Genomic DNA, 27,952 nt, shown 5'->3' with positions numbered 1-27,952 from the left:
GAAGTTAGACTCCTACCCCCGCCCCCCCACGACCTATGGAGACAGAGACCATAGGTGTTGGCTGGAACAAAAGGTAAGTTCTTTGGCAGCCTTGAGCTTTCCCAGGCAGAGCCATCCTAGGGATGGAGCTGTTAGAAACTCTGTTAATGTTTGTTCAAGTGTTTATAGGCCAAGGCAAGGCCTAGTGGAGAAAGGGCTTCCACGGGTCTGGCTCGAGTTTGCTCCAGTAGAGAAGCATACACATATTTTATTACCTTCTTGGATATAGACCTAAGCATTAGAATAAATCATTGGATTTGATAATTATAGGTCATTAATGATGTTGGAAATAGCTTATTTCAGCAGATGTTAGAGCAGAAATTATATTGCATGGGTTTAAAATTTGAATAAGGAAAATAAATTTGAGGGCCATCTATGTGTCCATCCCTTAACTTTTACACCTGTAGGAAGTATTATTATCCTTATTTTATGATGTAGCTCAGAAAGGCTAATTGCCCAAAGCTATTAAGAAGTAGAAAAGGGTCCACTGCAACTGAAAAAATATTTTTAATTAAAAAAAAGTAGAAGAGGGATTAAAATGGAGGGCTGGCTGATTTCTAAGACTTGTGTGCTTTCTTTTACACCACACCGTCCACGATGGGCTAAAAAGAGACTAGCCCAGGGTACAAAATTATGATCTCTGAATTTTGGAGAAGCTAGATAGTGGAGAGTTCATAAGCTACTAACTATAAAGAACGTGTCATAACATTTTAAAAACTTCCAAGACGTTCCGATAAGACGGAAGCAAAATAAAAAGGCCCTGTGGGTCACGCTGGCTCTTGGGGCGGCGCAGTCTCATGCCTCGGGAACGGAACCCTGGGCCTCTGCTCCTTCGCCCAGGGTCCCGGGTCGAACGTGGCTGTCTAGGGAATCGCCACTGCTAGACACTGAGCTCGGAGACGTGCTCAGAGAGCAACAGTCCCAACCGCCTAGGCCTCTCAGGCTGTGCCATAGCCCGAGCCCGGCCTCAGCACGCCGGTCTGAGCGCCGGCGGTGGCCATGGCAACGCGGCGGACGTCAGTTGCGCTGCCAGCCAACCGCCAGTGTCTCGTCAGGGGGCGGGGCCACGCGGCCGGGCACGCAGTCCACGTGATCCTAGGCGGAGCCTGCGCGCAGCCGGCTGGATCGCGTCGGAAGCGGGCACAGAGGCCCGAGCCGCGGGACCCAAGCAGAGGCAGCGTGAGACCGCTGTGCCCTGCCGAGCCGCAGCAGCCGCCGCCATGGGCAGTGAGTCGTGGCGGCTGGAGCCGGACTCTCGCCGGGGGCGCGCGGGGTGCAGGCGGTGGGGTGGGGGCCCGCATGGGGTCTCTCAGCCGAAGGTCTGGGGAGGCGCGGCCCGCTGCAGAGGGTGCGGGTTGGAGGCCTCTGCCCGGGCTCCTCCGGCAGTGCGAGGCCTTGCCCGGCCGGCTGCGGGGACCGGGACCTGGAGGCCCGCAGGTTGCACTCCGGGTGGCCAGGCGCGGAGGACGGCGCGGGAAGGCCATTGGTTTTGGGGGTGGAGAGTTAGGGAACCGGGAGAAACCTAGCCACTTTGAATTTTTCAGAAGCTTAAGAAACTCATGTTTTTATTCCCCAAATCACTCTTCCTTGGCGTGTTGTGATGAATAAAGCTCCCAACTTGTTTAGTTTTTAGGAAAGTGATGCATGGCATGTGTTTTAGGGGAGGAAAGAGAGCGATTGGTAGAAGAGCGTTTTCCTTAAAAATTTCATTTCAGTCATTCCGTAGCGTTTAAAAAAAACCTCACTGTGTAAGGTTATATATGCCTTAAGGATAAGACCTTGTGTTATGGGTTCCTTTGAGGGCCCTCTCCTAAACACTCAATACGAGGTATATTCACGTATGTGCTTACATAGCTGTTTGGATGATTGTAGGATGAATGGGTGACTGCACACCCAAGCTCTCCACCCATTGGCCAACTAGTGGGCTTTTGGGGGAAACTAGAAAGGAGGTGGAGGAGACCCTGGCCTTGAATTTACAATTTGAAGGATAAATTTCTGCAACACAAGAGTAGATATGTAGCAGACAAAAGCGTTGTTTGAGCATGGATACACTCCAGCAGAGGTGATCGTGAAATGTCAAGAAATCTGGGAGGGGGGCTTGGATTGAGGTGGGAAGGAGAAAGGAATAAAGGGACTACAAGAAGTCTCCTGATACGATTGCTATTTGTTTTGCATTAGAGATGAATGCTTTTGTAATTCAAATTTACTTTCCAAATGGTCCAAAATAGTCCTTGGGTTACAAACATCTGCCCATGAGAATTTGTGAATTCTTCTATCAAACATCCGTGAGTGCCATCATTTTGAGAGGTTTTCTAAAAAGTTGACTTTTGGCCACCTCTGGAAGTTTAATTACTTGTCAGTTCTAAAACAATTTCGTGGTGTTAGTATACAGAATCCAGGGTTTGTAGGGGTAAATGATCATAGCTAATAGCTGGTTGTGGCCTCTTGTGTTTCTGCACATGGCAGATGCTGGCAGAGACGGAAGTTTGAGAGATTATCTTCATCCTCTAGTTCTTTGGCTGACCTTGACTTCAGCCATGCCAGAAGATGGTGTTCATCCTTAATGAACCTTGGTTTATCTTATTTTTATATATTAGAAGAGTAGTCTAGGAAAACCTTACTGTCTAATGAAATTGTCATTCTTGTGGCTGATTATTAGACACAAGCAAGTCCTTTGAGATCACTATGTGGGAAAGCAAGCAGTGAATAGTGACTAATGAGATGAAGCAGAAGTTGTCAGCAAAGGCGATTCATTGATCCCCCACACTTACTCATTGCATGAGCATCGTTCAGTTTTAAGTCATTTCTGCTGTCTCAGCCCATTTCCTGTTGTACTTTCCTCCTCTGATAGCTCCTGTTTTCTTCTTGAATGCATTGTGTTGTGGATACCATAATAGGCTGCATTTGCTCTATGTTGATGTAGCAGTTCTCATTGAAATATTCCTTTGTCTGTGTATAAAAGGATTGGATACAAGTGAGGAAGCAAAATCATGGTAAAGGATACTTCCCTATTTCCCCGAAAATACGACCTAGCTGGATAATCAGCTGTAATGCATCTTTTGGAGCAAAAATTAATATAAGACCTTGTGTTATATTATATTGATATTATATTTCATATTGTGTTATATTGTATTATACCTGGTCTTATATTACATGAGACCGGATCGTATAGTAAAATAAAACCAGGTCTTATATTAATTTTTGCTCCAAAAGACGCATTAGAGCTGATTGTCCAGCTAGGTTGTATTTTCGGGGAAACACGGTTGTATTACTTGTCTTTTATTGACAAAGCCCATAAACCTTTTGGATTCTTTGTCCCTTGAATTACTTCTCTTTGTATATTTGAAATGGAGAGCATTATGATAAAATTTGGGAGTGGGGAAGGGGTGGATTGCCATTAAAAGTTAGAGAACATTTGTATTTGATGCTGTAAAAAAATATATCATTTTTAAAAACTTTGTAATAGGGACATTTATTCTTTTTTTTTTTTTTTTTTTAACAGTCAAATTTTTAGAAGTTATCAAACCTTTCTGTGCGGTATTACCAGAAATTCAGAAACCTGAAAGGAAGGTAAGTATAATATTTTAGTAATACAGATGGTACCTAAAGAACTTTACTAAACCACCAAGGTTGATTTAGTTTCCCCAACCCTGTTTTGGTTGTAATTGGAAAAATATTGCCTGCTGCTCCTCCTTGCAGGAGGCACAAAGTGAATAAAATCAGTGTAGACCCATTTAAATCTTGGTAGGGTATCTTGTGGTTTCAAAAATAACTATTCTTAGCGTTAGGAATAGAGACAGTGGAAATGTAATGGCTATATGGGATGTCAGAGGGGTAGTAGATTGGGGTAGGGGGTGTTATCACTTTGTGAGGGATATAAATGATAAATGTCTAACTATTACATTGTTTTGTATACCTGAAACTAAAAGAAATAAATAAAAATATTATTTGCATTGAAAAAAAAACAAAAAACTGTTCTTTACGTTCTAACATTTCCAAGCCAAGTTTTCTTTGGCCTGTGTGTTAGATAAGATATGGTGTTTTCCTACCTATAGTGACCTTTATAATTCCTGTAGTTGGGGTGTGCGCGGTTCTTGCTAATGATGTGATCCACTGCACTAGGATTGACCCTATCTGCTGGGTCGGTTTGGATGAGTACAACCATTTTACAAAAATGAGTTGCGGCTGTGCTGGTATATATATATGACCTCCCTTTTTTGATTCATTCAATGCACAGAAAAATCACAGAAATGCATATTATGTCTGCATCAAATTGTTCTTCCATCATTATGCACTTCTGGAGCTAAGATATTTAAATTTCAGAAATATTGTTAATTCCAGACTGGCCAGTTCCCAGACATTCCTCTTCTGCTATTTCAGTTTCTCATGAAACTAACAGGCATAGGGACATAGAAAGAGATAAGTAAAAGTTTTGTTAAACTTACTGTTTTATTTAGAAGTATATTTTTTTATTGCTGTTAGATTATAAAAATAGATGTTACAGTTACATGTAAGGTATCCCAAGAAACTCTAGCTTTCCATATGAATGACATATTTATATAATACTACACACAATTCTAGCTTTGCATGATACTGTGTTACCTGAAATGTGGGCATATTGGATCTGTGTCTTGCTTTGCCTCCTTTTCAGTTTCAGTTAACATGGTATAGTGTGATGAGGACTACCTGTTTTTAAATTATTCTTCAAAAAGGTAAGGTTATGTTTAAGAAATGCAGCTGTTTGCTTTAACTGCTGCTAAGGAGGGTGAGAGTGTTTAAAGAGTAAATAATAGGAGCACATCTTGATGGGGAATGTTGGTTGGCTATGTTTTAATATGGATTTTTGTTTCATACTTGCTTTTTCTTGGTTTTGATTGACCATTCTTTATATTTTGTTGTAAGATCCAGTTTAGGGAGAAGGTACTATGGACTGCTATAACTCTATTCATTTTCTTAGTATGTTGTCAGGTATGTAACCATAGTATTAAATGTCTGTACTCTTATTCTAAAGTTTTGGTTGGTTAAAATTTGATAAACTTATTTTAATTAAAATAATCTATTGAATTATTTTGAGTATTATTACTCTTCTTAATGAGTTGATTGTGAAAATGGTTATCTTGTCCTGTTCTGTATTTATTTTGTTTTAGTAGTGATTTTGAACATTCTTTCTTCTCTTAGTTTTTAGTTAATGATATTTACCCACTGTTTCTGTGAGATTTTTTTTCTTATAGACTTATGACAGTTTTTCTATATAAAAGTGTTATACCTTTCATCTAAACACTGGAAATATTCTTTCCATTTTGTTTGCTTTTTATCATGTTATAAATAGCATGTATTAATTCAAAAGTCCCGAAAACCCAAATTCTAGAATCTAGGGATATACTGTGTTTACGAGGTCTGACAATTAAGTTCGCAAACTCATCCTAGAAAAAGTACAACATAACTCATTGCTTAATATCACTACGGTCACCTTTGAAGTACTTCCCTTGGGAAGCTATGCACCAACGCCAGCACCTAGTCCACTGTTCAGAGCAATTTTGGAACTCTTTCTGGAATGGCCATCAGAGCTGTCTTCGTATTACCCTTGATGTCCTGAATGTCATCAAAATGTCCTCCTTTCAATATTTCCTGTATTTTCGGGTAAAGAAAGAAGTCATTGGGGGCCAGATCAGGTGAGTAGGGAGGGTGTTCCAATACAGTTATTTGTTTGCTGGCTCAAAGCTCCCTCACAGACAGTGCCGTGTGAGCTGGGGCATTGTCATGATGTAAGAGCCATGAATTGTTGGGAAAAAGTTCAGGTCGTCTAACTTTTTCACGCAGCCTTTTCAGCACTTCCAAATAGTAAACTTGGTTAACTGTTTGTCCAGTTGGTACAAATTTATAATGAATAATCCGATATCAAATAATGAATAATTGATACTAAAAAAGTTTAGCAACATTGTTGCAACAAATTTGTGAACTTAATTGTCTGAACTGGTATAAATTAATACATTCCAGTGATGATGCCTTAAAAAATTTCTGCAGAAATTAAGTTCATAAAATGTGAGTTCTTGTCAGAGGGCTGTTGTAAGGATTAAATTAGATAGTTTGGGTGAAAGTTTTTTGAGGATTTTGAAAAGCTATTAAAATACATACACGGAAATTTTAAAAATTATATTAAGCAGTAAAGCAAATTAGGTTCATAACTTGAGGGAAAGCCAAATACATTTTTTTTAAAGAGTGAAACCATTTGATCATTAAAGTATCTTACTATTTATTGTACTTAGTTTATACGGATGGCCAGGCAGAGAGAATTTTTTGAAAATACGGAAGTGTACAAAGAAAAAAAGCATAATCACCCTCATCCTACCATTTACTTTTAACATCTTGGAAATTCCCCTCCCTTCTATTTAGAAAAAAATCAGCTTATGAAGGTATAATTTATGTATGGTAAAGTATCTACCCATTTTTTAAGTGTACATTTCGAAAAGTTTTGATGAATGTATACACCCACGTACCTACAACCTCAGTGTATATAAAACATTTCTGTCACTCCAGAAAGTTCCTGTAACTTGTCTCAGTGACTCCTCACCTCACCTCCAATCCCAGACAACCACTGACCTGCTTTCTGTTTCTGTAATTTGATTCGTCTTTTCTAGAGTTTGATATAAATGGCACCATAGAGTATTACTCCTTAGTAATTAACCTCATCTGCTTTTTGAGATTCATCCGTGTGGTGGGTATAGCAGTCATTCATCTTTTTTCATTTCTGAGTAATGTTCTACTGTGTAACTGTATCACAGTTTGTTCATCTAGTCACTTGTACATTTGGGTTGTTTCCAGATTTTGGCCATAACAGATAAAGTTGCTGTTAATATTCGTGAACAAGACTTTTTGTAGACATTTGTTTTCATTTCTCTTGAGTGAATTGCTGGGTAAATATATGTTCAGCTTTGTAAGAAACTGTCAAACTCATTTCCACGTGGTCACCCATTTTTTGTTCCCACAGCCACGTATAGGAGTCCAGTGGCTGTGCATCCTGCCTGCTCTGGGTGTTGTTGAGCATCTTAATATTAGCCATTCCGGGGGGTGTGGTTTTGATTTGCATTGCCCTAAGAAATGATATGGAAGTTTTAGCTTGCATTTTCCCGGTAAATGATATTGAGGCACTTTTTTACGTACCTATTGGCTACTTGTTTATCTTTTGTAAAGTGTCTTTTCAAGTCTTTTGCCCATTTGAAAAAAATTGGATTATTGTCTATTATGGAATTATATACATTTTTAATATTTTCTATATACAGTCCTTTGTCAGATATATGTACTATGAGTACATATATTGCCTCCTAGCTATGGCTTGCCTTTTCATTTTATTAACAATATCTTTTGAAGAGAAGTTTTTAATTTTGATGAAATTTAGATGATTGTTTTCTTTGATGGCTCATAGTTTCTGTTTCCTACCTAAGAAGTTTTTGCCTATTCTAAGGTCGTGAAGATTTTCTCCTGTGTTCTTGTAAAAATTTTATAGTTATAGTTTGTATGTTTTGGTCTATGATCTATTCCAAGTTAATTTTTGTGTCTGGCATGAGGTAAAGTTGGGGTTCACTTTTTTTCTATATGGATAAGCCAGTTGTTGAAAAGGCTATCCTTTTTCTGTTGAATTACCTTGGCATCTTTGTTGAAATCAGTTAACCATATAAGGATGGATCTATTTCTGTACTCTCTGCTGTTTTGATCTCTACATCCATCGTTATGGTAAAACCACATTGCTTTGCTTACTGCAGTTTTATATTACTACTGAGTCCTGTAATCACATTGTAATAGTCCTCCCACTTTGTTCTTCTTTTTCAAAATTCTAGGGTCTTCATATTTGCATATAAATGTTAGAATCAGCTTGTCAGTTTCTATAAGAAAAACTGGGATTATCATTTGTATTTGAATTTATAGATCAATTTCAAGAGAATTATCATCTTGACAGTAGTGAATTTTTTAATCCAGGGGTGAGCAAAGATTTTTCAGTAAGGGTTAGATAGTAAATATTTTAAGTATGACATTTTTCATGACTATTTCATGCAGTAAATGTATGCATTTTATATTACTTCATTTTATTTTCTCATCGTCTGTTGACATAGTTGCCAAGCTGTGTCTTTTGTCTTTCTCCTGCTTAGGCAGTACAGCCCAGTGCAGGTGATGCATTGATTCTTTTTCCACTGAACCTCAAGTAAGTTTATTTCCCCCTTCCAGCTGCAGTTAAGGGTGTGCTGTCTCCTGGTTGTACCCTGTTTTCTTCAGTTCCAGGGGATGGTAGCAGGTGAGATAAGCTAAGATCAGTGCAGGGAATGCTTGGCTCTGCTCTGTGTTTCTTCGGTTTTTGTTCAGTGCCTTGTGAAGGCTCTCCCCACCTGATTGAGCAGGGCTCTGTTTCATTCCCAACGTCAGAGTAAGACGTCGTCAGTCCCGTCAGAGAGAGCCCCAGGGCCCACTCTCTCATCGTTGCTTCTCACCTGCTGTCTCTGCTCCTCCGCTAGCCAAAGGAGGCGTAATGATAAGGCTCTCTGTGCAACCTGCTCTTCTCCAGCCGGGTTTGGAATGTAGAGGCAGTTCTGAGGGCTGTGCTGCCTTCCCTTTGCGGTGGTTGGGGCAGCTTTGTGCGGAGTCTCTGCTCCTCCATTGTCTGCTGTTCTTCACCCTGGGACCACCCAGTACTTCAAGTTCATCGTCCCTTTTCTTGTTTGGCTGCCTATGGATTTTGTTTTGTCCTTAGTTTTTATAAATTCTTGTTAGCTTTTACTCTTGTTACATCTTGTTAAAAATGTTTTCTTGTATATCAGGGAGGGAAATTCTGTAAATTAATTGCAACTTGCCATCTTAACCCAGAAATATCTTGCTTGGTTTTCGGTTCCTACTTCCTTTGGAAATCCCTTGTGCTAATTTTCTATTTGTCCATCTGATTGGTTCAGGGTTTCCATTAAAGCATGAAATTATTGTTTCCGTGAAGTGCTGTACCAAATTTGTCAAATTGAAACCGGTTTTTATATGTCAGATAGTGCAAAGTCTGAAACTCTGCAGCTGTGACAGTCACGTAGTGCAAAGTCCTATGCCATTCAGCTGCTGTGCGTGGTTCTGTAGTATGGAATTTACTGAGAAGGACAAAATTAGAGACTGAGTTTGATAATCCTGTTGACTACGGGAGGGAGGGAATACCACTGCTTAGGGGAGGCTGGCTGACGTTTTCTTGTTCAGTGTCCCACGTAGCATCTAACCATGGAGGTAATGCCAATCTCTATCAGATGCAGTTAAGGAAAGTCATTTGACTGATTGACCTAGCTCCCATGTAGGGAATGTTGTAACACTTTTACTTTATACATACTTTCCTTTCTATATACCAGCATTTCTCAACAATGGCAGTAAGTTTTAGGCCCGGTAAGTCTTTGTTGTGGAGCGCTGTCCCTTGCACTGTATGTGTTCAGCGGCGTCTCTGACCTCTACCCATTACATGACTGTAGCGTCTTCCCTCAAGTTGTGACAACCAAAAATGTCTGCAGATATTGCCAGATGTTCCTTGGGGCGCAGAATTGCCCCAGATTGAGAACCACTGTTTTATACTTATATTACAACATAAGTACTTCCTTATACACTTATAAGCTTCATAAGTATAATTTTTAGTGGCTGCATAATATTCCCCTGTATACATCCTCTTTAGTCTTACATTTGGAGCGTGCCCATGGCCATCATTAGTAGCCATAGCTTTGCAGAATTATTCTGTGACTAGGTAGGTATATCCTATAATTCACTGATAGTATTTTTTAAAGTGTGGTAAAACATAAAATTTGCCATCTTTATCGTTTTTAAGTGTGCAGTTCAGCAGTGTTAAGGCTGCTCGTATTGCGCAGGAGTGTTTACTAGTGAAATGCTGTAAGTAATTACTGCTGGTGTTTTTATTTTCATTAAAGAACTTTGCTTTTAAGGTATGCTTCTTTTATTAAAGAACCTGAGAAGTAGTGCTTTTTTTCCTTCACTTTACTGTTTTTTTAATTGTCTTCACTTTATTCTTGCAGGCTTTTTTTTAAGTATTTCAAACATTAAGTGAATGCATTACAAGATAAGTTCAAACTTAATTTGTCTAATGCATTTTTATAAAATACTTTATGTACTGTAGATACCCCTATTTGGAATCATGTCATCTGATTCTGCAGATCCCTTCTACTGGATGAGAGTTATTCTGGCATCCAACAGAGGTATATACTTTTTTCTTTTGCCTCCATACTAGTACTAGACATCAGATAGATCTGAAAATGTGGCAACAACTATTTTTTGACGTCTACAGGGAGGGGGAAGATACGATAAAAGAAACCCATTGTCTGGGAGAAGAGGCCAACATGTAAATAGTTACAAGACCACGTGTTTATTGTAATAATAGAAGTTTATGCAGACAATAGAGGTACAGCAGAGAATGAAGCGATTAGCAGTGTCTAGAGCTTTGGTTCTCAACCCTTTTATGGATTTTCTATTTTTTCCATATTTTTCTATTTTCTCATTTTTTTCGTATGTTACTATGTCAAGAACATTTTTCATGCCACTATATATTCTACAACATTATTTTAGATGACTTTCTATTTAATTTTAGATTTTTGCATTAGAAGAGTGACAAATATCCTTAAGTATTATTTTTTTATTAGCTTGATATATAATGTTTGAGCTTTGTATATAATTTTAAATTTTGCATTAAAATAAAATGTTTAGTGTAAGTTTTAAAAATGTTTTGGACTGAAATCTTGAAAGATTGCCCTCAAAGGATTTCTTTAACATTTTAAGTTTAGAATTTATAGAAATTTACATCTTTATGGTATTTATGGTAATTTTTAAAAATTAAATTAATTTTTTTGAGGAGGGCACAGCTCCCAGTGGGCCATGCAGGGGGATCGAACCAGCAAACTTGGTGTTATTAGCACCACACTCTGACCAACTGAGCTAACCAGCCAACCCCGTATTTATAATAATTTTTATTCAATGCATTGTTGCAAGGTTTTGTTAATAAATGAGAGGGCTTTTTTTTTTTTTTTTAAGCAATTAATATTAAAGGAATGAAAATCTGCTTGTTAACATTTAAGCATGAGTTTCAGTAGACCTAATTAAGGATTGGGACACTTCTAAAGTCATTTGCATTGTGTATAGTAAAGATTCTTTCTTTCTTTCCTCTTCCTTTACAGGAACTTTAATGGAATTGGGTATCTCCCCGATTGTAACATCTGGTTTGATTATGCAGTTGTTAGCTGGAGCCAAAATCATTGAAGTTGGAGACACACCCAAAGATAGAGCTCTATTCAATGGAGCCCAGAAACGTGAGCATATTACAATTAAAGAGCCTTTTCTAGGTTTGGGGATTTTGTGGCAGAGATGCTTTTCTGCATTCTTTTATGTCTTTGGTTGTAAGCATGTACTCCTTTTCCCCCAATTTTTGTCAGTATTTGGTATGATCATTACCATTGGGCAAGCCATTGTGTATGTCATGACGGGCATGTATGGGGATCCTGCTGAAATGGGTGCTGGAATCTGTCTCCTTATCATTATTCAGGTAAGAAATCCTATTCTTCATATGCAGATAACAAAGCACTTTGATCCCTTTTTCTAACGATTCTTTAGGTGATTAATATACTCACTGTCTTACTTTTGAATTATTTCATTACAATATTTTGAGTATTGAAGTGACATGTAAATTGTGTTGATGTGAAAATTTTAAATTCTAAATTTTAAATTCTATAACCATACAGCAGCGTGATATAAAGAATTATGGATCGCCTATATTTCATCAGTTCTAAGGAGCATGTATTTTACATTTTGATGTCTCTGCAATCAGGATGTTTGCTTACAGTTGACAGTGTCTTACAGTCGCCGTCAGGCAGGTGGCAGTCATGATAGTTGTCATTGCTTGCATATGTGTGTCACCATGGTCATAGCTGTCCATGTCATCATTCCATCAGATGGTTATATGCAGTGTTGATATAACATGTGTTTGACTTCAATTGCTGTTTAAGATGTCTTCTCAAAATCTGCTGTGATTTGTTATTGGAATGAAAAGTTATTGTGTGTACGCAAAGGCACAGAAAAAGCATGATAAACATCTGTGTCTAAGTCGCAAAGAACTTGTTTTATAAGTAGAACATAAAATTTCTTTGTAATAAGTTACGTCAGAGTTTAATTGACAGTATATTTTTCTTTCTTAGTGGTACACAGTATGATGGCTTTAGAAATAACTGGACCATCAACTCTAATGCGTCTTTTGGAGCAAAAATTAATATAAGACCCGGTATTACATTATATTGTATTATATTATATTATATTATATTACACTATTACATTATATAATATAAGACCCGGTCTTTGTTGTAAAGTCTATTTTGTCTGGTATAAGTATTGCTACCACAGCTTGTTTCCATTTTTATGAAATATCATTTTCCATCCTTTTACTTTCAGTCTGTGGGAGTCTTTTAATCTGAAGTGAGTCTGTTGTAGGGAACATATGTAAGGGTCTTGTTTTCTTATCCATTCAGGTCCCTCCCCCCATCTTTTGATTGGATTATTTAATCAATTTACATTGAAAATGGTTGTTAATAAGTATGTAGCTATTGCCATTTTATTCATAGTCTTGACTTTTTTTTTTTTTTTTGTCTTTAAGAAGTCCCTCTAAGATTCCTTGTAATACTGGTTTGGTGGTGATGAACTCCTTTAGCTTTTTCTTGTCTGAGAAGCTCTTTCTTTGTCCTTCAATTGTAAATGACAGCCTTGCTGGGTAGAGTAATCTTAGTTGTAGGTCCTTGCTTTCCATCAATATTTACTTTGAATATTTCGTGCCAATCCCTTCTGGCCTGCAACGTTTCTGTTGAAAAATCAGCTGATAGTCTTATGGGAGCTCCCTTGTAGGTAACTAACTGCTTTTCTCTTGCTGCTTTTAAGATTCTCTCGTCTTTAACCTTTGGCATGTTAATTATGATGTGTCTTGGTGTGGGCCTCTTTGGGATCATCTTGTTTGGGAGCCTCTGCACTTCCTGGGACTGTATATCTATTTCCTTCACAAGATTAGGGAAGTGTTCTTTAAATAGGTTTTCAATTCCTAGCTTTCTTCTCCGTCTGGTACTCCTGTAATGTGAATGTTGGCACACTTGATGTCCCAGAGGCTCCTTAAGCTCTCCTCATTTTTTTTGGATTCTTTTTTCATTTTGCTGTTCTGATTGGGTGTTTTCTGATACTTTATCTTCTAAATTGCTGATTCAGTCCTTTGTTTAACCTACTGTAGATGCCCTGTTATGTATTCTTCATTTCTGTTATTGTATTCTTTATTTCTGACTGGTTCTTTTTTATATTTTCTGTCTCCATTTTTATGTTTCCTATCTCTTTGTTGAAGTTCTCCCTCAGATCTTTGAGCATCCTTATAACTACCGTTTGGAACTCTGCATCTGGTAGATTACTTGTCTCCACCTTTGTTCAGTTCTTTTTCTGGAGTTTTGTTCTGTTCTTTTACATGGACATGTTTTTTTGTCTCCCCATCTTGGCTGCCTCCCTGTGTTTGTTTCTATGTATTACGTAAGGCTGTTATTCCTCCTGGTCTTAGTAGAGTGGCCTTATGTAGCAGGTGTGCTATGGGGTTCAGTAGTGCAGTCTCTCTGGTCACCTGAGCCTGGTAATCCAGGTGTGTCCTTTGTGTGGGTTGTGTGTGCCCCCTGTTGTAGTTGAGCCTTGGTTGCTGTTTGCACTTCAGTGGGAGGGATTGACACTCAGACTGTTTGGTTGTGAGGACTAGCCATGAGTGCAGTGGAGGAGTTGTGGTGCAGGGGCTGATCTTACAGAGCAGGATCTGCCTCAGCAGGGCTCTGGTGCCTGCGCAATCTGCCCCTTGGGTGTGTCATCCTTGGAGGCTGCTGGGTGATGCTGCAGCTCATTTGGAAGCTCTTCGCTGGGGGGTCCAGCCCCAGTGCCACCTGGGAGGGGACCCACTGCAGGTCAAGTTCAGCCACAGCCTGTGCCCCTCCTCGGGCCATCTGGCAGGAGCCACAAAGCAATCTGCAGATGGCTGCCACCTGTGCCATGCTTGTAAATGCTTTGAGAGGCCAAGCTTCAAACCAAGGCCAGCTGCCACTAGTGCCAGGCTTAAGGCTGCTCAGTAAGTGGTATAGGACATGCTGAAGCCATGATGCTGCTTGTTTGGTTTCCATGAAACTTTGAGAGACCTTAGTAAAATCTGCAGCATGAGCCAAGGAAGGTGGTTTGTCAGAAAAAGCCACTGGAAGTGGCTTGCGTGTGCCTGAAAATTGGGTGGGGCAGGGTCTCGAATCACTAGGGCATGGTGAGTGAACAGTGTTAGCTAGCTTGATGGAGACACATATGGCAGCTGCCTGCATCTGTATACTGGGAAGGGGGTGCTCAACAAAGAAACAGTGGCCTCCACCAGCTCCCCTGTCCAGGAGAAAGCTGCCCCTCCAGCCCCCGTCCTGAAGCCAGACAATTCAGTTCCCTGCTGTATGTCCCTGTTGCCTCTCCAGCTGCTGCCCCAGTGCTGGAGCTCATAGTGAGTGATTCCATTGGTGGGTAAGTCCATGCGCAGTCCCTTTAAGAGGAGTGCCTGGGACTTCCACTGTCCACTATCTCACTCAGCCACAATTCTCTGCTGGTTTTCACAGCCAAAAATTATGGGGACTTCTCTCCCCGGTACTGGAACCCTGGGCAGGGGAGGGACTGGGACCCCTCCCTCACTCCTCCACGTGGTGGGAAGGGACCTCTGCAGCAGCGATAGCCCTCCTGATTTTTCATGGTCACACATGTGGGTGTGGGAGCAGCCCTTTCCATGTCTCTGCCCCTCCTACCAGCCTTGAGGTGGCTTCTTCTGCATGTGCTTAGTTGTAGGGCTTCAATTCAGCAAGATTTTAGGAGATTCTCAATGACCGTTGTTTTGTAGTTTAGTTGTAATCTTGATGTGGTCATGAGTGAAGGTAAGCACAGCGTTTACCTACTGCACCATCTTGACCGGAACTTCAGCTAGGGCTTGTTTTTAACTGATGCATGCTTTTACAGAGAAATGTCATCTCCAAGAGGAAAATTAAGAATTTTCAATTTCATATAAATTCAAGTTAGTATATTTTCATTTTTAAAAAGATTAGGAGCTTAATGAACCTGGTGAACTCTTCACTATCTTCAAATGTACATTCAATCTTGACACTATATGTATAGAATTAATTTTTATATTGTTATAATCTATGTACATATTAATTTGTACTCTAATTTTTTATTCTACAGCTATTATATATAATATACACATAAAATATGTACAATATTATATATAATGCTTAAAAAATGTATCAACATAGTTTGCATACTTTTCCTTTCTTGGCAATATGCATTCGCATCTTGTTATTATACCATAATTCATTTGGCCTTTCACTTACTTGCAGGTATTTGGGATTTGTTCAGTTTCTTGCTGTCATAAATTCTACAACTGTGAACATTTTTGTTTTAGTGTTCTTTCCAATAAGCCTTATTTAACATTGTAAGGGAAATTGTTCAGTGATGTATAAGTCTATTTTAATAAAGTTGAATTGTCTGCTCTATAACATAGCAATATTTCCAATCGTCTGATTTTCAGAATTTGCTGCTGACTAAACTAAAGCAGGTTAAAAGACGCAGAGTCATAGTAGTGATATTGCACCAGTTAGGTTTGAATGTCAGAAATGCCCATACTTTGAAAGTAGCTAGTGGTGCTCGTCTTCCCCCTTCTTGAGTTTTTTCTTGCTTCCGCTTACTTGCATTTCTTTCCCCACAGTTGTTTGTTGCTGGTTTGATTGTGCTGCTGTTAGATGAGCTGCTACAGAAGGGTTACGGCCTGGGGTCTGGTATTTCCCTCTTTATTGCCACCAACATCTGTGAAACCATTGTCTGGAAGGCCTTTAGTCCCACTACCATTAACACTGGCAGAGGTACATGGCACAGTGACTGTGACTGCACGAGTGTTGCTGGGTGTGTGCGACTGTTCCTAACACGTAACAGCAGTATGTGCCTGTAGACATCCTTTCTGGCGGTCCTAGCGCAACTGATGCTGTTGTTCAAAAATTAATAAGCAGAAATTTGTGGAGTATGAAATATTACTTCAAAAAGAATGATATCTAAATGTTAGCCTTTACTCATTCAAAATGTCAGTGGTTGCAAACAGATTTTAAAAATTTTATGTGCTGACATCATTGCTGCAGAAGTCATTGATTTGACCGATTTCAGCATTCCTAGGGGGATCAAAAGGTAGTGGATTAAGATTTTTCAGACTGTTATTTTTTTTTGTATCATTAGGGAGCACTAATGCTTTTGCTGCTATTCTACTTGCCTTGGTAATAGCACCTAAATTTTGAAATATTTTATATTTTTATTCTGTCTTTGCCCTTACCCATCTCCACTTCTCTCAAATGGCATCCTAGATTTGGTTAACATCTAAACTGATCCCAGCCTTAAGAAAATAGCAACAATGGTTTTTTAATGCTTTTGATTACATAAACTTGAAGGCAAGCTTGATAGAGGAACATGTATATTTTAAATCTGACCTCTTTATTCTGCTTTGCTGCTGCTACCCCGCCCTCGCCCCCCATATTCTCCTCCCATCTCTAAAGTAAAGGAGAGGCAAAGCATTATGAACTAAATATTTGCTTTGGTTTATTCTACTTTGGCTGTTTTCATCAAGAATAGTCTCTTGAGAAAACTTCAAATTTATGCTAAAAAGATACACTTTGCCTCAACGATCTGAATATTAGAAGCTCCACACTTGGCTATATCATAAAGTAAACATTGATGAATTATTTTGACTCATTTTCTGCTGTTCACTGGGGTTTCAAAGTTATTTGTTTTGACCTTTGGGACAACTTTGGATGATGCGTCTGTAGTTAATTTCTCTCTTGGTTTCTCAGGTACCGAGTTTGAGGGTGCAGTTATAGCTCTCTTTCATTTACTGGCCACCAGGACAGACAAAGTCCGAGCATTGAGGGAGGCGTTCTATCGTCAGAACTTGCCCAATCTCATGAACCTGATCGCTACTGTGTTTGTGTTTGCTGTTGTTATATATTTTCAGGTAAGTGCTCTGTTTGCTTAGGTAAGTGGGATGTGGGCTTTTATTTTCCTCTTAAAAAGAAATGACATTTGAAATGTTAGTATCTGATAAGTCAGTATTTAAAAATCTAGTCAAGCAAATAATTACATTCTTTATTTTCTTAAAAATAATTCCATTCTTTGGGGCGGCCGGTTAGCTCAGTTGGTTAGGACGCTGTGCTCTTAGCAAGGTTGCCGATTCTATCCCCACATGGGCCACTGTGAGCTGTGCCCTCCACAACTAGACTGAAACAACTCTTTGACTTGGAGCTGATGGGTCCTGGAAAAACACACTTAAAAAAGTAATTATTCCATTCTTTAGAACGAGGTGCAAATAAAATTAGGATGAAAATGAAATAGAAAAGGTTTCCTATTTGTGTGTCTCTGCATAGAAGAGAAAGTTTCATTAGCATTATCTTTTCTTAATCCTACTGTTACTGTTTTGGTTCTTTGTGTTCTTTATGTGATAATGTACAGTTACTCTTAATTTTCACTTTTTAGGGATTTCGTGTTGACTTGCCCATTAAGTCAGCCCGATACCGAGGACAGTACAGTAGCTATCCCATCAAGCTCTTCTACACCTCGAACATTCCCATCATTCTTCAGTCGGCCTTAGTGTCAAACTTGTATGTGATTTCCCAGATGCTGTCTGTTCGATTTAGTGGCAACTTTTTAGTTAATTTACTAGGACAGTGGGCGGTGAGTATTTTATTTATTCTGTTTAAATTCATTGTAATTTGCATTTCATGGTTACATTTTTAACTGAAAGAGATGAGCCATAATTGCAGCAGTTGCTGTAACATTTTCAGATTCACTTACAGAGTTTATAAATTATTTGGAAGAATTGATGTGTTGTAAAACTAAGATTGACCAGGTACTTTTTATTATTATTTTCCTGTGTAGGAAGCATTTTTACGTCTCATTTGAATGATCCCTTAGGCTTAAATCACTGTTGCACTCATGAAAGTGATTCCCTGTTTTGTAATCTCACTCCACTATTGTCTAGAATAATGTTTTTTAAAAAGCAGCTATTTGCTGATAATATATAGGATACTAAAATCATCCTTTCCTGTTTTCCCCCATTTTTCATGGCCTAAATGGCAATAAAATGGTTTGTGATTAACTGGGCTGGAGACAGGCATGTAATTACTAGTCTGAAGAGAGAACAGAGTTGCTAGAAATAGAATCCAGTCAAGTCTGACTGCCACTTACAGATCCTCTTCCTCAGAGCTTCTTCTAGAGCCATCCGGCCACATTGTTATTGAAGTGTTATTGTAGGATTGGATTTTGATTGGTTTAAATTCTGTCATCTAAATTTCCCCCCACCTAAAACTATAGAGAGTATTTTCCCCCTTAAAAGTATAGAATTAAAAAAGATTAAGATCCTTTATTCCTTTGTAGAGTATGTAATTCTAGAATTTGTATTCCACTAAAGAATATTACGTTTTTACAGTTATTGTTCCTACAGTATGGTGCTTATTCTGTGCATTTATCTTAATATGGTGTCTTTTGCATTATAAGTTATAGTAACTGATACCTTTGTGCTTTTACTGAAGGTCTTTTTTTTTTTAATTTAAAATTTAACAGGATAAGACAGTGACTCGTGAATGTTAGTTGGAGGAAATAGAATTCCCTTTGTAATACTCCTTTCTACTCTTTTCCTTTTATAGTAAAACAATTTTTTTTCAATTACAGTTGACATACAATGTTAACATTAGTCTCAAGTACACAGCGTAGTGATTAGACATTTATATAACTTATGAAGTGACCACCCCCCCAATTAGTCTAGTACCCACCTGGCACCACAGATAGTTATCACAATATTATGGACTATATTCTCTGTGCTGTACTTTACTTCCCTGTGACTGTTTTGTAACTACCAATTTGTACTTCTTAATCCCTTCCCAGTTTTCACCCTGACCTCCAAACAGCTTTCCATCTGGCAGCCATTAGTTCTCTGTATGTATGAGTCTGTTTCTGTTTTGTTTGTTCATTTATTTTGTTTTTGTTCCACATATAAGTGAAATCATATGGTATTTGTCTTTCTCTGTCTGGCTTATTTCATTTAGCATAATACCCTCTAGGTCCATCCATGTTTCAGATGGCAAGATTTCATTCTTTTTTTATGGCAGAGTAATAGTTCATTGTATATATGTACCACATCTTCATCCATTCATCTTATGATTTGAGCATTTAATCCACTTACATTTAAAGTAATTATTGATAGATACATAGTTACTGCCATTTATTCATTGTCTTCTGTTTTTGTAGTTCTCTGTTCCTTTCTAGCGCTTTTATAGGATGATGACTTTCTATAGTGTTGGATTTGGAGTCCTTGCTCTTCATTTCTTGTATGTGTTGTAGATTTTTGGTATGTGGTTAATATGTGTTTCATATACACCAAGGTATGTTTATAGCAGTTTATTTTAAGTTGATTTTCGCTTAAGTTCGAACACATTCTAAAATCACTACCATTTTTACTCAACCTTTCCATGTTTATGTTTTTGTCATTATTTTTTACTTCTGTGCATATGTGCTTGCGTGTATTCCTTAATTTACTGTTGTAATTAATTACACATGATCTTCCTACTTTTGCCTTTTAACCTTTGTACTATATATAGTGTTGGTTGATCTACGACTTTTATTATGAGTTTGCCTTTGTCAGTGAGAATTTTTTTCTTTGAGATATTTTCTTACACATATATATATATTTCTTCTTCTTCTTCTTCTTCTTCTTCTTAAAGAAGTCCCTTTAACATTTCTTGTAATAGTGGTTTGGTTGTGATGAAGTCCTTTAGCTTTTCTTGATCTGGTAAACTCTTGCTGGGTAGAGTACTCTTGGTTGCAGGTCTTTGATTTTCATCACTTTGAACACTTCATGTGAATCCCTCTGGCCTGCAAAGTTTCTGTTGAGAAATCAGCTGACAGTCTAATGGGGGCTCCCTTGTAGGTAACTGCTTTTCTCTTGTTGCCTTTAAGATTCTCTCTTTGTCTTTAACCTTTGGCATGTTAATTATGGTGTATGTTGTCATGGGCCTCTTGGCATCATCTTATTTGGGACTCTGCACTTCCTGGGCTTGTATGTCTATTTCCTTTGCCAAGTTAGGAAAGTTTTTGGTCATTATTTCTCAAATAGGTTCTCAATCCCTTGCTCCCTGTCTTCTCCTTCTGGTACCCCTAGGATGCAAATGTTGTTACACTTGATGTTCTCTTAAACTGTTCTCATTTATTTTTATTTTCTTCTTTTTGGTGTCCTGATTGGGTGTATTCTGCTACCTTATCTTCCAAATTGCTGATTCAGTCGTCTGCTTTATCTAATCTGTTGATTTTATCTTATGTAGTCTTCATTTAAGTTATTCTTCATTTCTGATTGGTTCTTTTTTGTTTTCTATCTCCTTTTTTGTATTTCCTATCTCTTTTTTGAAGTTCTCACTGAGATCACGTAGTCTTCCCCTAAGTTCATTGAGCATCCTTATAACCAGTGTTTGGAACTCTGCATCTAATAGGTTGCTTGCCTTCATTTTGTTTAGTTCTTTTTCTAAAGTTTTGTCCTGTTCTTTCCTCTGGGACATGTTTCTTTGTCTTCTCGTTTTGGCTGCCTCCCTGTGTTCATTTCTATATATTAGGTATATCTGCCTCCTTTTCCATTCATGTAACAGAAATTTGATTACCGGTGATGAGGGGAGGAAGCTTTGTCTTCCCTCATGAGCTAATAGTCCAGTAATTATCACTATAATAATTTCAAAGTAATAAATGCATTGAATTGTTGTATGGAGTATGTTGTGATCTTGACTGAGATTCTTTTTAATGAGAGAATTATTGGGAAATTGAATTTGTCTATAAAGAGTGCTTTTGATTTGCGAATAGTAATTCTAGCGGCCCAGTAAAGGAATCATTTGGAAATTGTAAATTCATGAATCAGATATTTTAATCATTGCAACCTGTAATTGCTTTTCCGTAGCCTGTATCCCAAATTTTTATTTAATATGACCAAATGCATGCTGTTTCCATTTCTGTTACTATAAAAATTCTTAAATATTTGTGTGGATAAAAATCCCATTATAAATATTTATTAAAGACTCTTCCTTTTAATATACAAAAAAAAAAATAAAGTTTAGGCAGTGAGTTGTTAGACTTCTGTCACTATTTCAGTTGACTGCATTCTTAATTGAATACTTTGAAATGAAAGAATCATGTGTAAGGGTCTTAATATGTTGCATACACTAATATATTTCAGAAAATTTCATATTCTAAAAGTAATCAGAGATCGACTATAAATGTAATCATGTTCGTATCTTCAGTAAGAGAAGGAAGAGTCTTACTGATGTATTTTAAAATCTCTCTTCTGTTAATAATCTATTCACATCTTTATGTAAGACATGCTCACTATATAGTTTTGAAGGAGTGAAGATATTAGATACCAAAGCAAATCCTTTAGTTATATAGAGTCATTAGCTGTAGATGCTTTGAGCTTAAAACATTGTCATAATTTTTTAGCAGTTTGAAAAGTTAAAAAATGTGTGCTTGACCAATTAGTTTGGCCATTTGTCCTTTTCATTCTTGTTCTGTAGGATGTCAGCGGCGGAGGCCCTGCCCGCTCGTACCCAGTGGGAGGCCTTTGTTACTACCTGTCTCCTCCCGAGTCCATGGGTGCTATATTTGAGGATCCCGTCCACGTAGTTGTGTATATCATCTTCATGCTGGGGTCATGTGCTTTCTTTTCTAAGACGTGGATAGAGGTGTCTGGTTCCTCAGCCAAAGATGTAAGTATTTGGTTTATTTGAAAAATAAAAATTTATAATTTTTAGGTGTCAAAGTGGTAATTGATACACTCTTAATTACTTTTGTAATTTAAACTTTAATTCAAAGATTCTTAATGAGTTATGTTACCCCAGGGGGTTAAAAATTGGTTCCTGGAGGTGAAACATTTATAGATTTTACAGTGGCTTGTGACCCTCCAAAGCTCAACTCTAACCGACAAAATCTTATTCCTTAGTACGTATTTAATTTTCTTGAGGGATGTGATAATAAAAAGGACCTGGAAAAGCTGGTTTAGTGTATGGGTAACGGAGCTATGCAGTATTGTGGCCTCAGTGGCCTCAGGTTTAATGGGAATGTGACAGTACCTGCTTCAGGTTTCCGTCTCTTACTTGTTAGTGTGTGCAAAGCACTTTACACATAACCTGGTAGATAGTGAACAGTGAGAAGTTAGAGTTTGATTTTAAAACTTGTTTTTCTCCTGGCAGGTAGCTAAACAGCTTAAGGAACAGCAAATGGTAATGAGGGGCCACCGAGATACTTCTATGGTTCACGAGCTTAATAGGTAAGGTCATTAGATTTAATCCATGGGGGGACACATGTACGCATGTACTCAGTTCTTTCATTTATTGGCAGATATTATTCTTTGTTTACATTCAGATGTGAAGCATTTCTCTTCTACTTCACACCAAAAGACCAAAATTTAACATAAAACTTTATTGTTCTCCACATCAAAATGACACCTAAATTATTTTAATTGAAACTGCGTTCTCTTCACTGCTTGGCCAAGCGTTAAAATGGACATAGGAGGTTCTCATCGTTGGCTGGCTGTACATAAAATCACCTGGGAACTTATAAGAAACACTGATGTCCCACCTCCAGAAATTGTGATTTATTTGGTCTGGAGTGGGTCCTAGGCATCAGTTTTATTTATTTTTTTAATTGGGGAATATTGGGGAACAGTGTGTTTCTCCAGGGCCCATCAGCTCCAAGTCATTGTCCTTCAGTCTAGTTGTGGAGGGTGCAGCTCAGCTCCAAGTCCAGTTGCCGTTTTCAATCTTTAGTTTCAGGGGGTGCAGCCCACCATCCCATGCGGGAATTGAACTGGCAACCTTGTTGTTGAGAGCCTGCGCTCTAACCAGCTGAGCCATGTGGCCACCCATCAGTTGTTTGTTTTTTGGTAACAGTTTTATTGAGGTGTAATCCACATACCATGTAATTCACTCATTTGAAGTATATGGTTTAGTGGTTTTTTAAAGTATATTCAGAGTGTGTAATCATTACAACCTAATTTTAAAAACATTCTCATCATCCGGAAAGAAACCTTGTACCCATTAGTTATTCCCCATTTCTACCCCACTCTCCCATCCCCCCAGCCCCAGGCAACATGTTTTTACCTTCTATCTATAGATTTGCCTGTTCTGGACATTTCATATACGTGGAATCATAATATGTGATCTTTTGTGAGTAGCTTGTTTTGCTTAGCATAGTGTTTTCAGGTTTCATCCATTATTTGTGAATATTCCATTGTACGGATATACCCCATTTTTTATCCATTTGTCAGTTGATGGAAATTTGGGTTGTTTCCACTTTTTGTCCATCATGAATAATGCTGTTATGAGCATGCTTGTCTAAGGTTTGTGTGGACATGTTTTCATTTCTCTAGGAGTGGAGTTGTTGTCATGTAGTCACTGTTTAACATGTTGAGAAACTGCCACACTGTCTTCCAGAGTGGCTGTACCATTCTGCATCCCCACCAACAGGCTGAGGTCCAACTGGTGTACGTCCTGCCCAGCACGAGATTTTGCTTTTAGATTAGCATAAAGCCACCTAGAGGGGATAAAGTGTTATCTCATTGTGGTTTTGATTTGCTTTGCTTTTCCCTGATGAGTAATGATGTTGAACATTTTTCATGTTCATCAGCCGTGTGTGTATTGTTTGGAGAAATGTATTCAATTTTAATTGGGTTGTTTCTTGTTACTGAGTTGTAATGTTTTTAAAAAGTGTTTTGGATATGTCTGTTGTGAGGTACATCCTTTGCTAGTCTTCTGTGTCATTTTTTGCATTGTCTGTTCACTTTCTTGATGGTATCATTTGATGCACAAATTTTTAAGTGAAATTCAGTGTTATCTGTTTCATCTTTGGATGGTTTGTGCTGTTTTTGGTGTTGTATCGAAGAAACCATTTCCTAACCCAAGGTCACAAAGACTTACTCGTTTTCCCTTAGGAGTCTCAGCTCTTACATTTAACTCTGTCATCCTGAGATAAATTTTGTGTTTGGTGTGAGATAGGGGTCCAGATGCTTTCTTTCGCATGTGGATATTGAATTGTCCCATAATCGTTTGTTCCAAAGGCATTAGTATTTATTTAAATTTTATTTATTGGGAACACATTGCAGAGAATAGTATAATGAATCTCCATGCACCCAAGCATATCCAGCTTCAGTAGCTATCATTCTTTCATTTACCACCTCCCCCAATCTTTTTTTCCCCCTTCTTTCTAGAATGTTTTAAATACAATCCCATTATTTTTAACAGTTCTCCAGGTGAGTCTAATGTGCAGCCAAGGTTGAGTTACTGTTGGAAGAGAACCATCCAAATCTTTCACATAAATTTAATACTTAGGAATCATTTTGAAATTCACTCACCTAGAAGAGGGAGCTAAAGGTTAGCTATCGATTTAAAAAATACAACATTTTAACACCAAATCTCACTTGAGGATTCTAATCTGCCATCAAAATCATGTACTGCTGTGGCTATTTCCTGGTCTCTCAAAATCAGGAGTCAACTCATTCTTTTCATCAACATGTAACCGCTGTGGACAGTCCTTGCTTGGTACTGCCCGTTCCATGGGGGTTAGATCGTTACACTGGGCACCTGGCTGCTTCCATCCCGTGCGTCCTGACTCGGCTTTGTCTTCTAGGTACATCCCCACTGCGGCGGCGTTCGGAGGGCTGTGCATCGGCGCGCTGTCCGTGTTGGCTGACTTCCTCGGGGCCATTGGCTCCGGCACCGGGATTCTGCTCGCAGTCACTATTATTTATCAGTATTTTGAAATATTTGTTAAGGAACAGGCTGAAGTGGGCGGGATGGGGGCTTTGTTTTTCTGAATGTTCCCGTATTTCTTTTTGTGTGTGTGCAAGGGAAAACATCTCGACGTTCTTGTCAAATGCTGGTTCCCCTTTCCTCCCCACTTTGTTTTCAAGTGCTAACTGCCCCATTTCTGAAATGGGCACCGAGCTACGCCTGTGTGCAGCATTTAGTACCAGCTGCCTTAAAACTCAAGTTTACATTATTCGTTAGAAAACGTACATGTAGTGTCGCCTGTGATGCTGGAAACCAGTGTACCCGCCTTGCCGTGTTCAGTTGTGACGGTGAGATGGTGACGTGGCTCACTTTTGCACACAACATTCAAAACACTCAGTATTCCCCCCACTTGTTTAAAAATAAATGTAGTTCAGATTGCCACTTTCCAGTATTTTGGGGGTTATTTAATGAGTTCTGGAACATTTATATCTAATCTATATTTTAGATATAATTACTTTTTATACTTTTTAAACTCATAGTATCCACGTTCCCACCCTCCTTCCCCATCCCTCCCTTTATTCGTACCTTCTCAAAGCAGCCACTCAGCCCGATGGGCACGTCAAACTTCCGAGTTCCTTCTGTCCCTACACACAACTTAGAATTACTCTTCCTGTTTTCCATCCCTTTCTTCCCAGTGACAGCACGGTCGCTGCTGTTTTTACATGTTGGCTATGCCTTCGAATTCCAAGTCACTTGAGAATGCTTTTAAGATACTATGCCCCAGTTTTGTTTTTTTTCTCTTAAATCCCTAAAGCAAAGATCTAATTCTCAAGCGATGTCTGTAGCTCAGTGGGGGTGAACAATGAGTAATTCATGCTAGGAATCTGTGTACGTTATTGTACTTTATAGCAGCAACATGAGTGTAAACAGTAGACAATAAACTTTAATACAACTGTTTCAGTTGTGTTGGAAAAATAAAAAATCTGGTATTAAATGCATTGTACAGGTGTTTTGTCGGTTTATTGTATTAATCATATAAAATCCATCCTGAGATGCTTATTGCAAGTGGTCACATTTAATTAGTTTAGTGTTTGATCCTAAAATACTGAGGGATAAGTGACCAACGTAAGGTTACTCAGTTATGTGACTAACATTTGGAAACAACAGGAAAAGAGTGGTCTCAGACAATATCCCAGTCTCCATTTGAAATAGCAGTTCTTTGTCAATAAACAATAATGCATGTACTTTAAAAAATGATTAAGTATGTGCATTACTGTCCAAAAAGAGAAAAAACTTAAGTTTTGAAAGACATCCTTTTTAGAAGTATGGTTTTCCACTGTTATTTACCTTCTTTGTAAGTGCAGGAAAGGTATCCTGTTTCACATAGGATCACAGCCAAATAACGACGGGCAAGGCATATAAAGTGCAGGGAGTCAGGACTGTAAGGACGGTCACCCGAGAACACCTCTAAGGGCTGGAGACCATTGTTCCCATAGAAATAGGGGCCCAAGGGTACAGCTGATTTTCCCCCCAAAAGGAGGTTAAAAAATAAGTTTTTAAAGGCAACCTTCAACTTTTAAATGCCGACATATTAACAGTGTCAGCCGATGAAAATGTCCAGACAGCCAGTTCTCAAACTAATTTCCAAAGCATAGCCTTTGGTATATTTATAGATAACATAAATGGCATAAGGGGTATATTCTAGGATTTAGGTATCACTTCCAAATTGCACTCTTAGGAAGAGAAAAAAGCAGCAGGGACAGGTAGGGGTTACAAATCTCTCCATCAGTTAAGAGGTCTCTCAGTTCCCATAGGGAGTGGCTTTAGAAGAGCTGGAGAGACTGCTGGAGTCTATTTTACATATGCCTTGTCTCTTCTGATTTTGAAGGAGGATAGTAACAAGGGAAATTATAGCACTTGGTCCTTAAGTGCTCAGGGAAAAGGATTAAGAGCTCTGGAGACTTATGACTATGACTCCCATGTTTGAAAATAAGGATTTTATAAAAGGGGTTAGAGGCACAGGGAAGGCTACTATTAGAGCAAGTAGTTGAGGCTTAATTTTCACAATATTTATGGGGAGAGTACACTTGATCTCTGCAGATCTGTTTCCGTAATTCTTTCTGTACTTGTTTAAGAAGTACAATATAAAGATTTTATATTTTTGCTCATAAAAATATCTCTAGAAAAGACAGCGACCCTGTGGACAAATGAGCTATATTGCAGCATTTTAGCATTAGTACGCCAATCATTACCTTGGTTCTATGGGGCCTGGCTTGACCCCTGGGTTCAGGGCTGGAATCATGACTTAGGGCTGGCCAATGAGAATCATCCTGAGACTTCTGTCAGGGGCTAAGCTGAAAAGGCTCTGATCCTGGAGCTGCTGGAGGCCATAAAAGGCAACCCAAGAGCCAAGGTCAGTCAAGAGGTAAGATGGCGGCCCACTAACCCTGGTAGACCTTTTGGATGACGGGCTTTAGGGAGGCATGGGCCAGAAACAATCCCATTTTTTCCTTTAGTTTTTATTGTGTTTCTGGTACTTGCTAACCTTGCTGGCTTACACTCATGGTTTTTAACCCCAAGACAGGGATACCCCAAACCGTGTAAGTCTTATTACTATGCATTTGCCTTTTAGAAACTTCAAGTACTTTTTAGTTTAGATAAGGATAGGAAACAAGATTCTAAAGTATGTGCACATGTTTAAGGGAAGGGCCCTGTATTTTCATTAGCCTCTTGATACAGTGAGTGGAATCAACCGTTTCTCTTTACATAAGAGCTGGTTTACTACCTCAGTAATAGGTGGATATGACAATAGCTAAATATAAACATTTGCTTATGAATATTATTCTCTTGATTTTATATCCTCCGCTATGCAGATTAATTCCATATAGTAGATAATTCAGTTAGGAGGGGCCAAGAAAGTCCTTATGTTTGTTTTAAAACTGTTTAAACACTAATGTAGTAAATAGTTATTTGCACACAGAATTTTACGTTGTGGGTTGAGGGCTGTAATAGCTGACCTACTCTGGAATTCAGGTCTC

At 38.5% G+C, this 27,952-nt stretch overlaps 1 protein-coding gene across 2 annotated transcripts; it reads left to right on the top strand.

The window, feature by feature from the left end:
• Window positions 1-1,109: 1,109 nt before the first annotated feature.
• SEC61A2 (SEC61 translocon subunit alpha 2) lies at window positions 1,110-25,912 on the top strand. Of its 2 annotated transcripts, XM_019710264.2 has the most exons (12): window positions 1,110-1,266; window positions 3,542-3,609; window positions 4,942-5,007; window positions 10,175-10,253; window positions 11,226-11,357; window positions 11,481-11,590; window positions 15,827-15,980; window positions 16,953-17,113; window positions 17,632-17,829; window positions 21,702-21,893; window positions 22,377-22,453; window positions 24,811-25,912. In XM_019710264.2, the coding sequence occupies exons 1-12, from the start codon at window positions 1,260-1,262 to the stop codon at window positions 24,995-24,997; spliced, it is 1,431 nt and encodes a 476-aa protein (XP_019565823.1). In that variant the 5' UTR covers window positions 1,110-1,259; the 3' UTR covers window positions 24,998-25,912. The 2 variants fall into 2 exon arrangements, with proteins under 2 accessions (XP_019565823.1, XP_074181075.1); XM_074324974.1 differs by lacking the exons at window positions 11,481-11,590; window positions 15,827-15,980.
• Window positions 25,913-27,952: the final 2,040 nt, after the last annotated feature.

This window comes from Rhinolophus sinicus, linkage group LG02, assembly GCF_036562045.2.
Source record: "Rhinolophus sinicus isolate RSC01 linkage group LG02, ASM3656204v1, whole genome shotgun sequence".
Lineage (NCBI taxonomy): Eukaryota > Metazoa > Chordata > Mammalia > Chiroptera > Rhinolophidae > Rhinolophus > Rhinolophus sinicus.
This window is presented reverse-complemented; position numbering and strand designations above follow the sequence as displayed.

What these genes read in the sequence shown, in the direction of transcription:
- SEC61A2 (XM_019710264.2), top strand. An exon ending in ATTTACTAGGACAGTGGGCG is followed by an intron (nt 17,830 to 21,701) that starts GTGAGTATTTTA and finishes CTTGTTCTGTAG; the next exon opens with GATGTCAGCGGCGGAGGCCC. An exon ending in ATGGTTCACGAGCTTAATAG is followed by an intron (nt 22,454 to 24,810) that starts GTAAGGTCATTA and finishes TTTGTCTTCTAG; the next exon opens with GTACATCCCCACTGCGGCGG.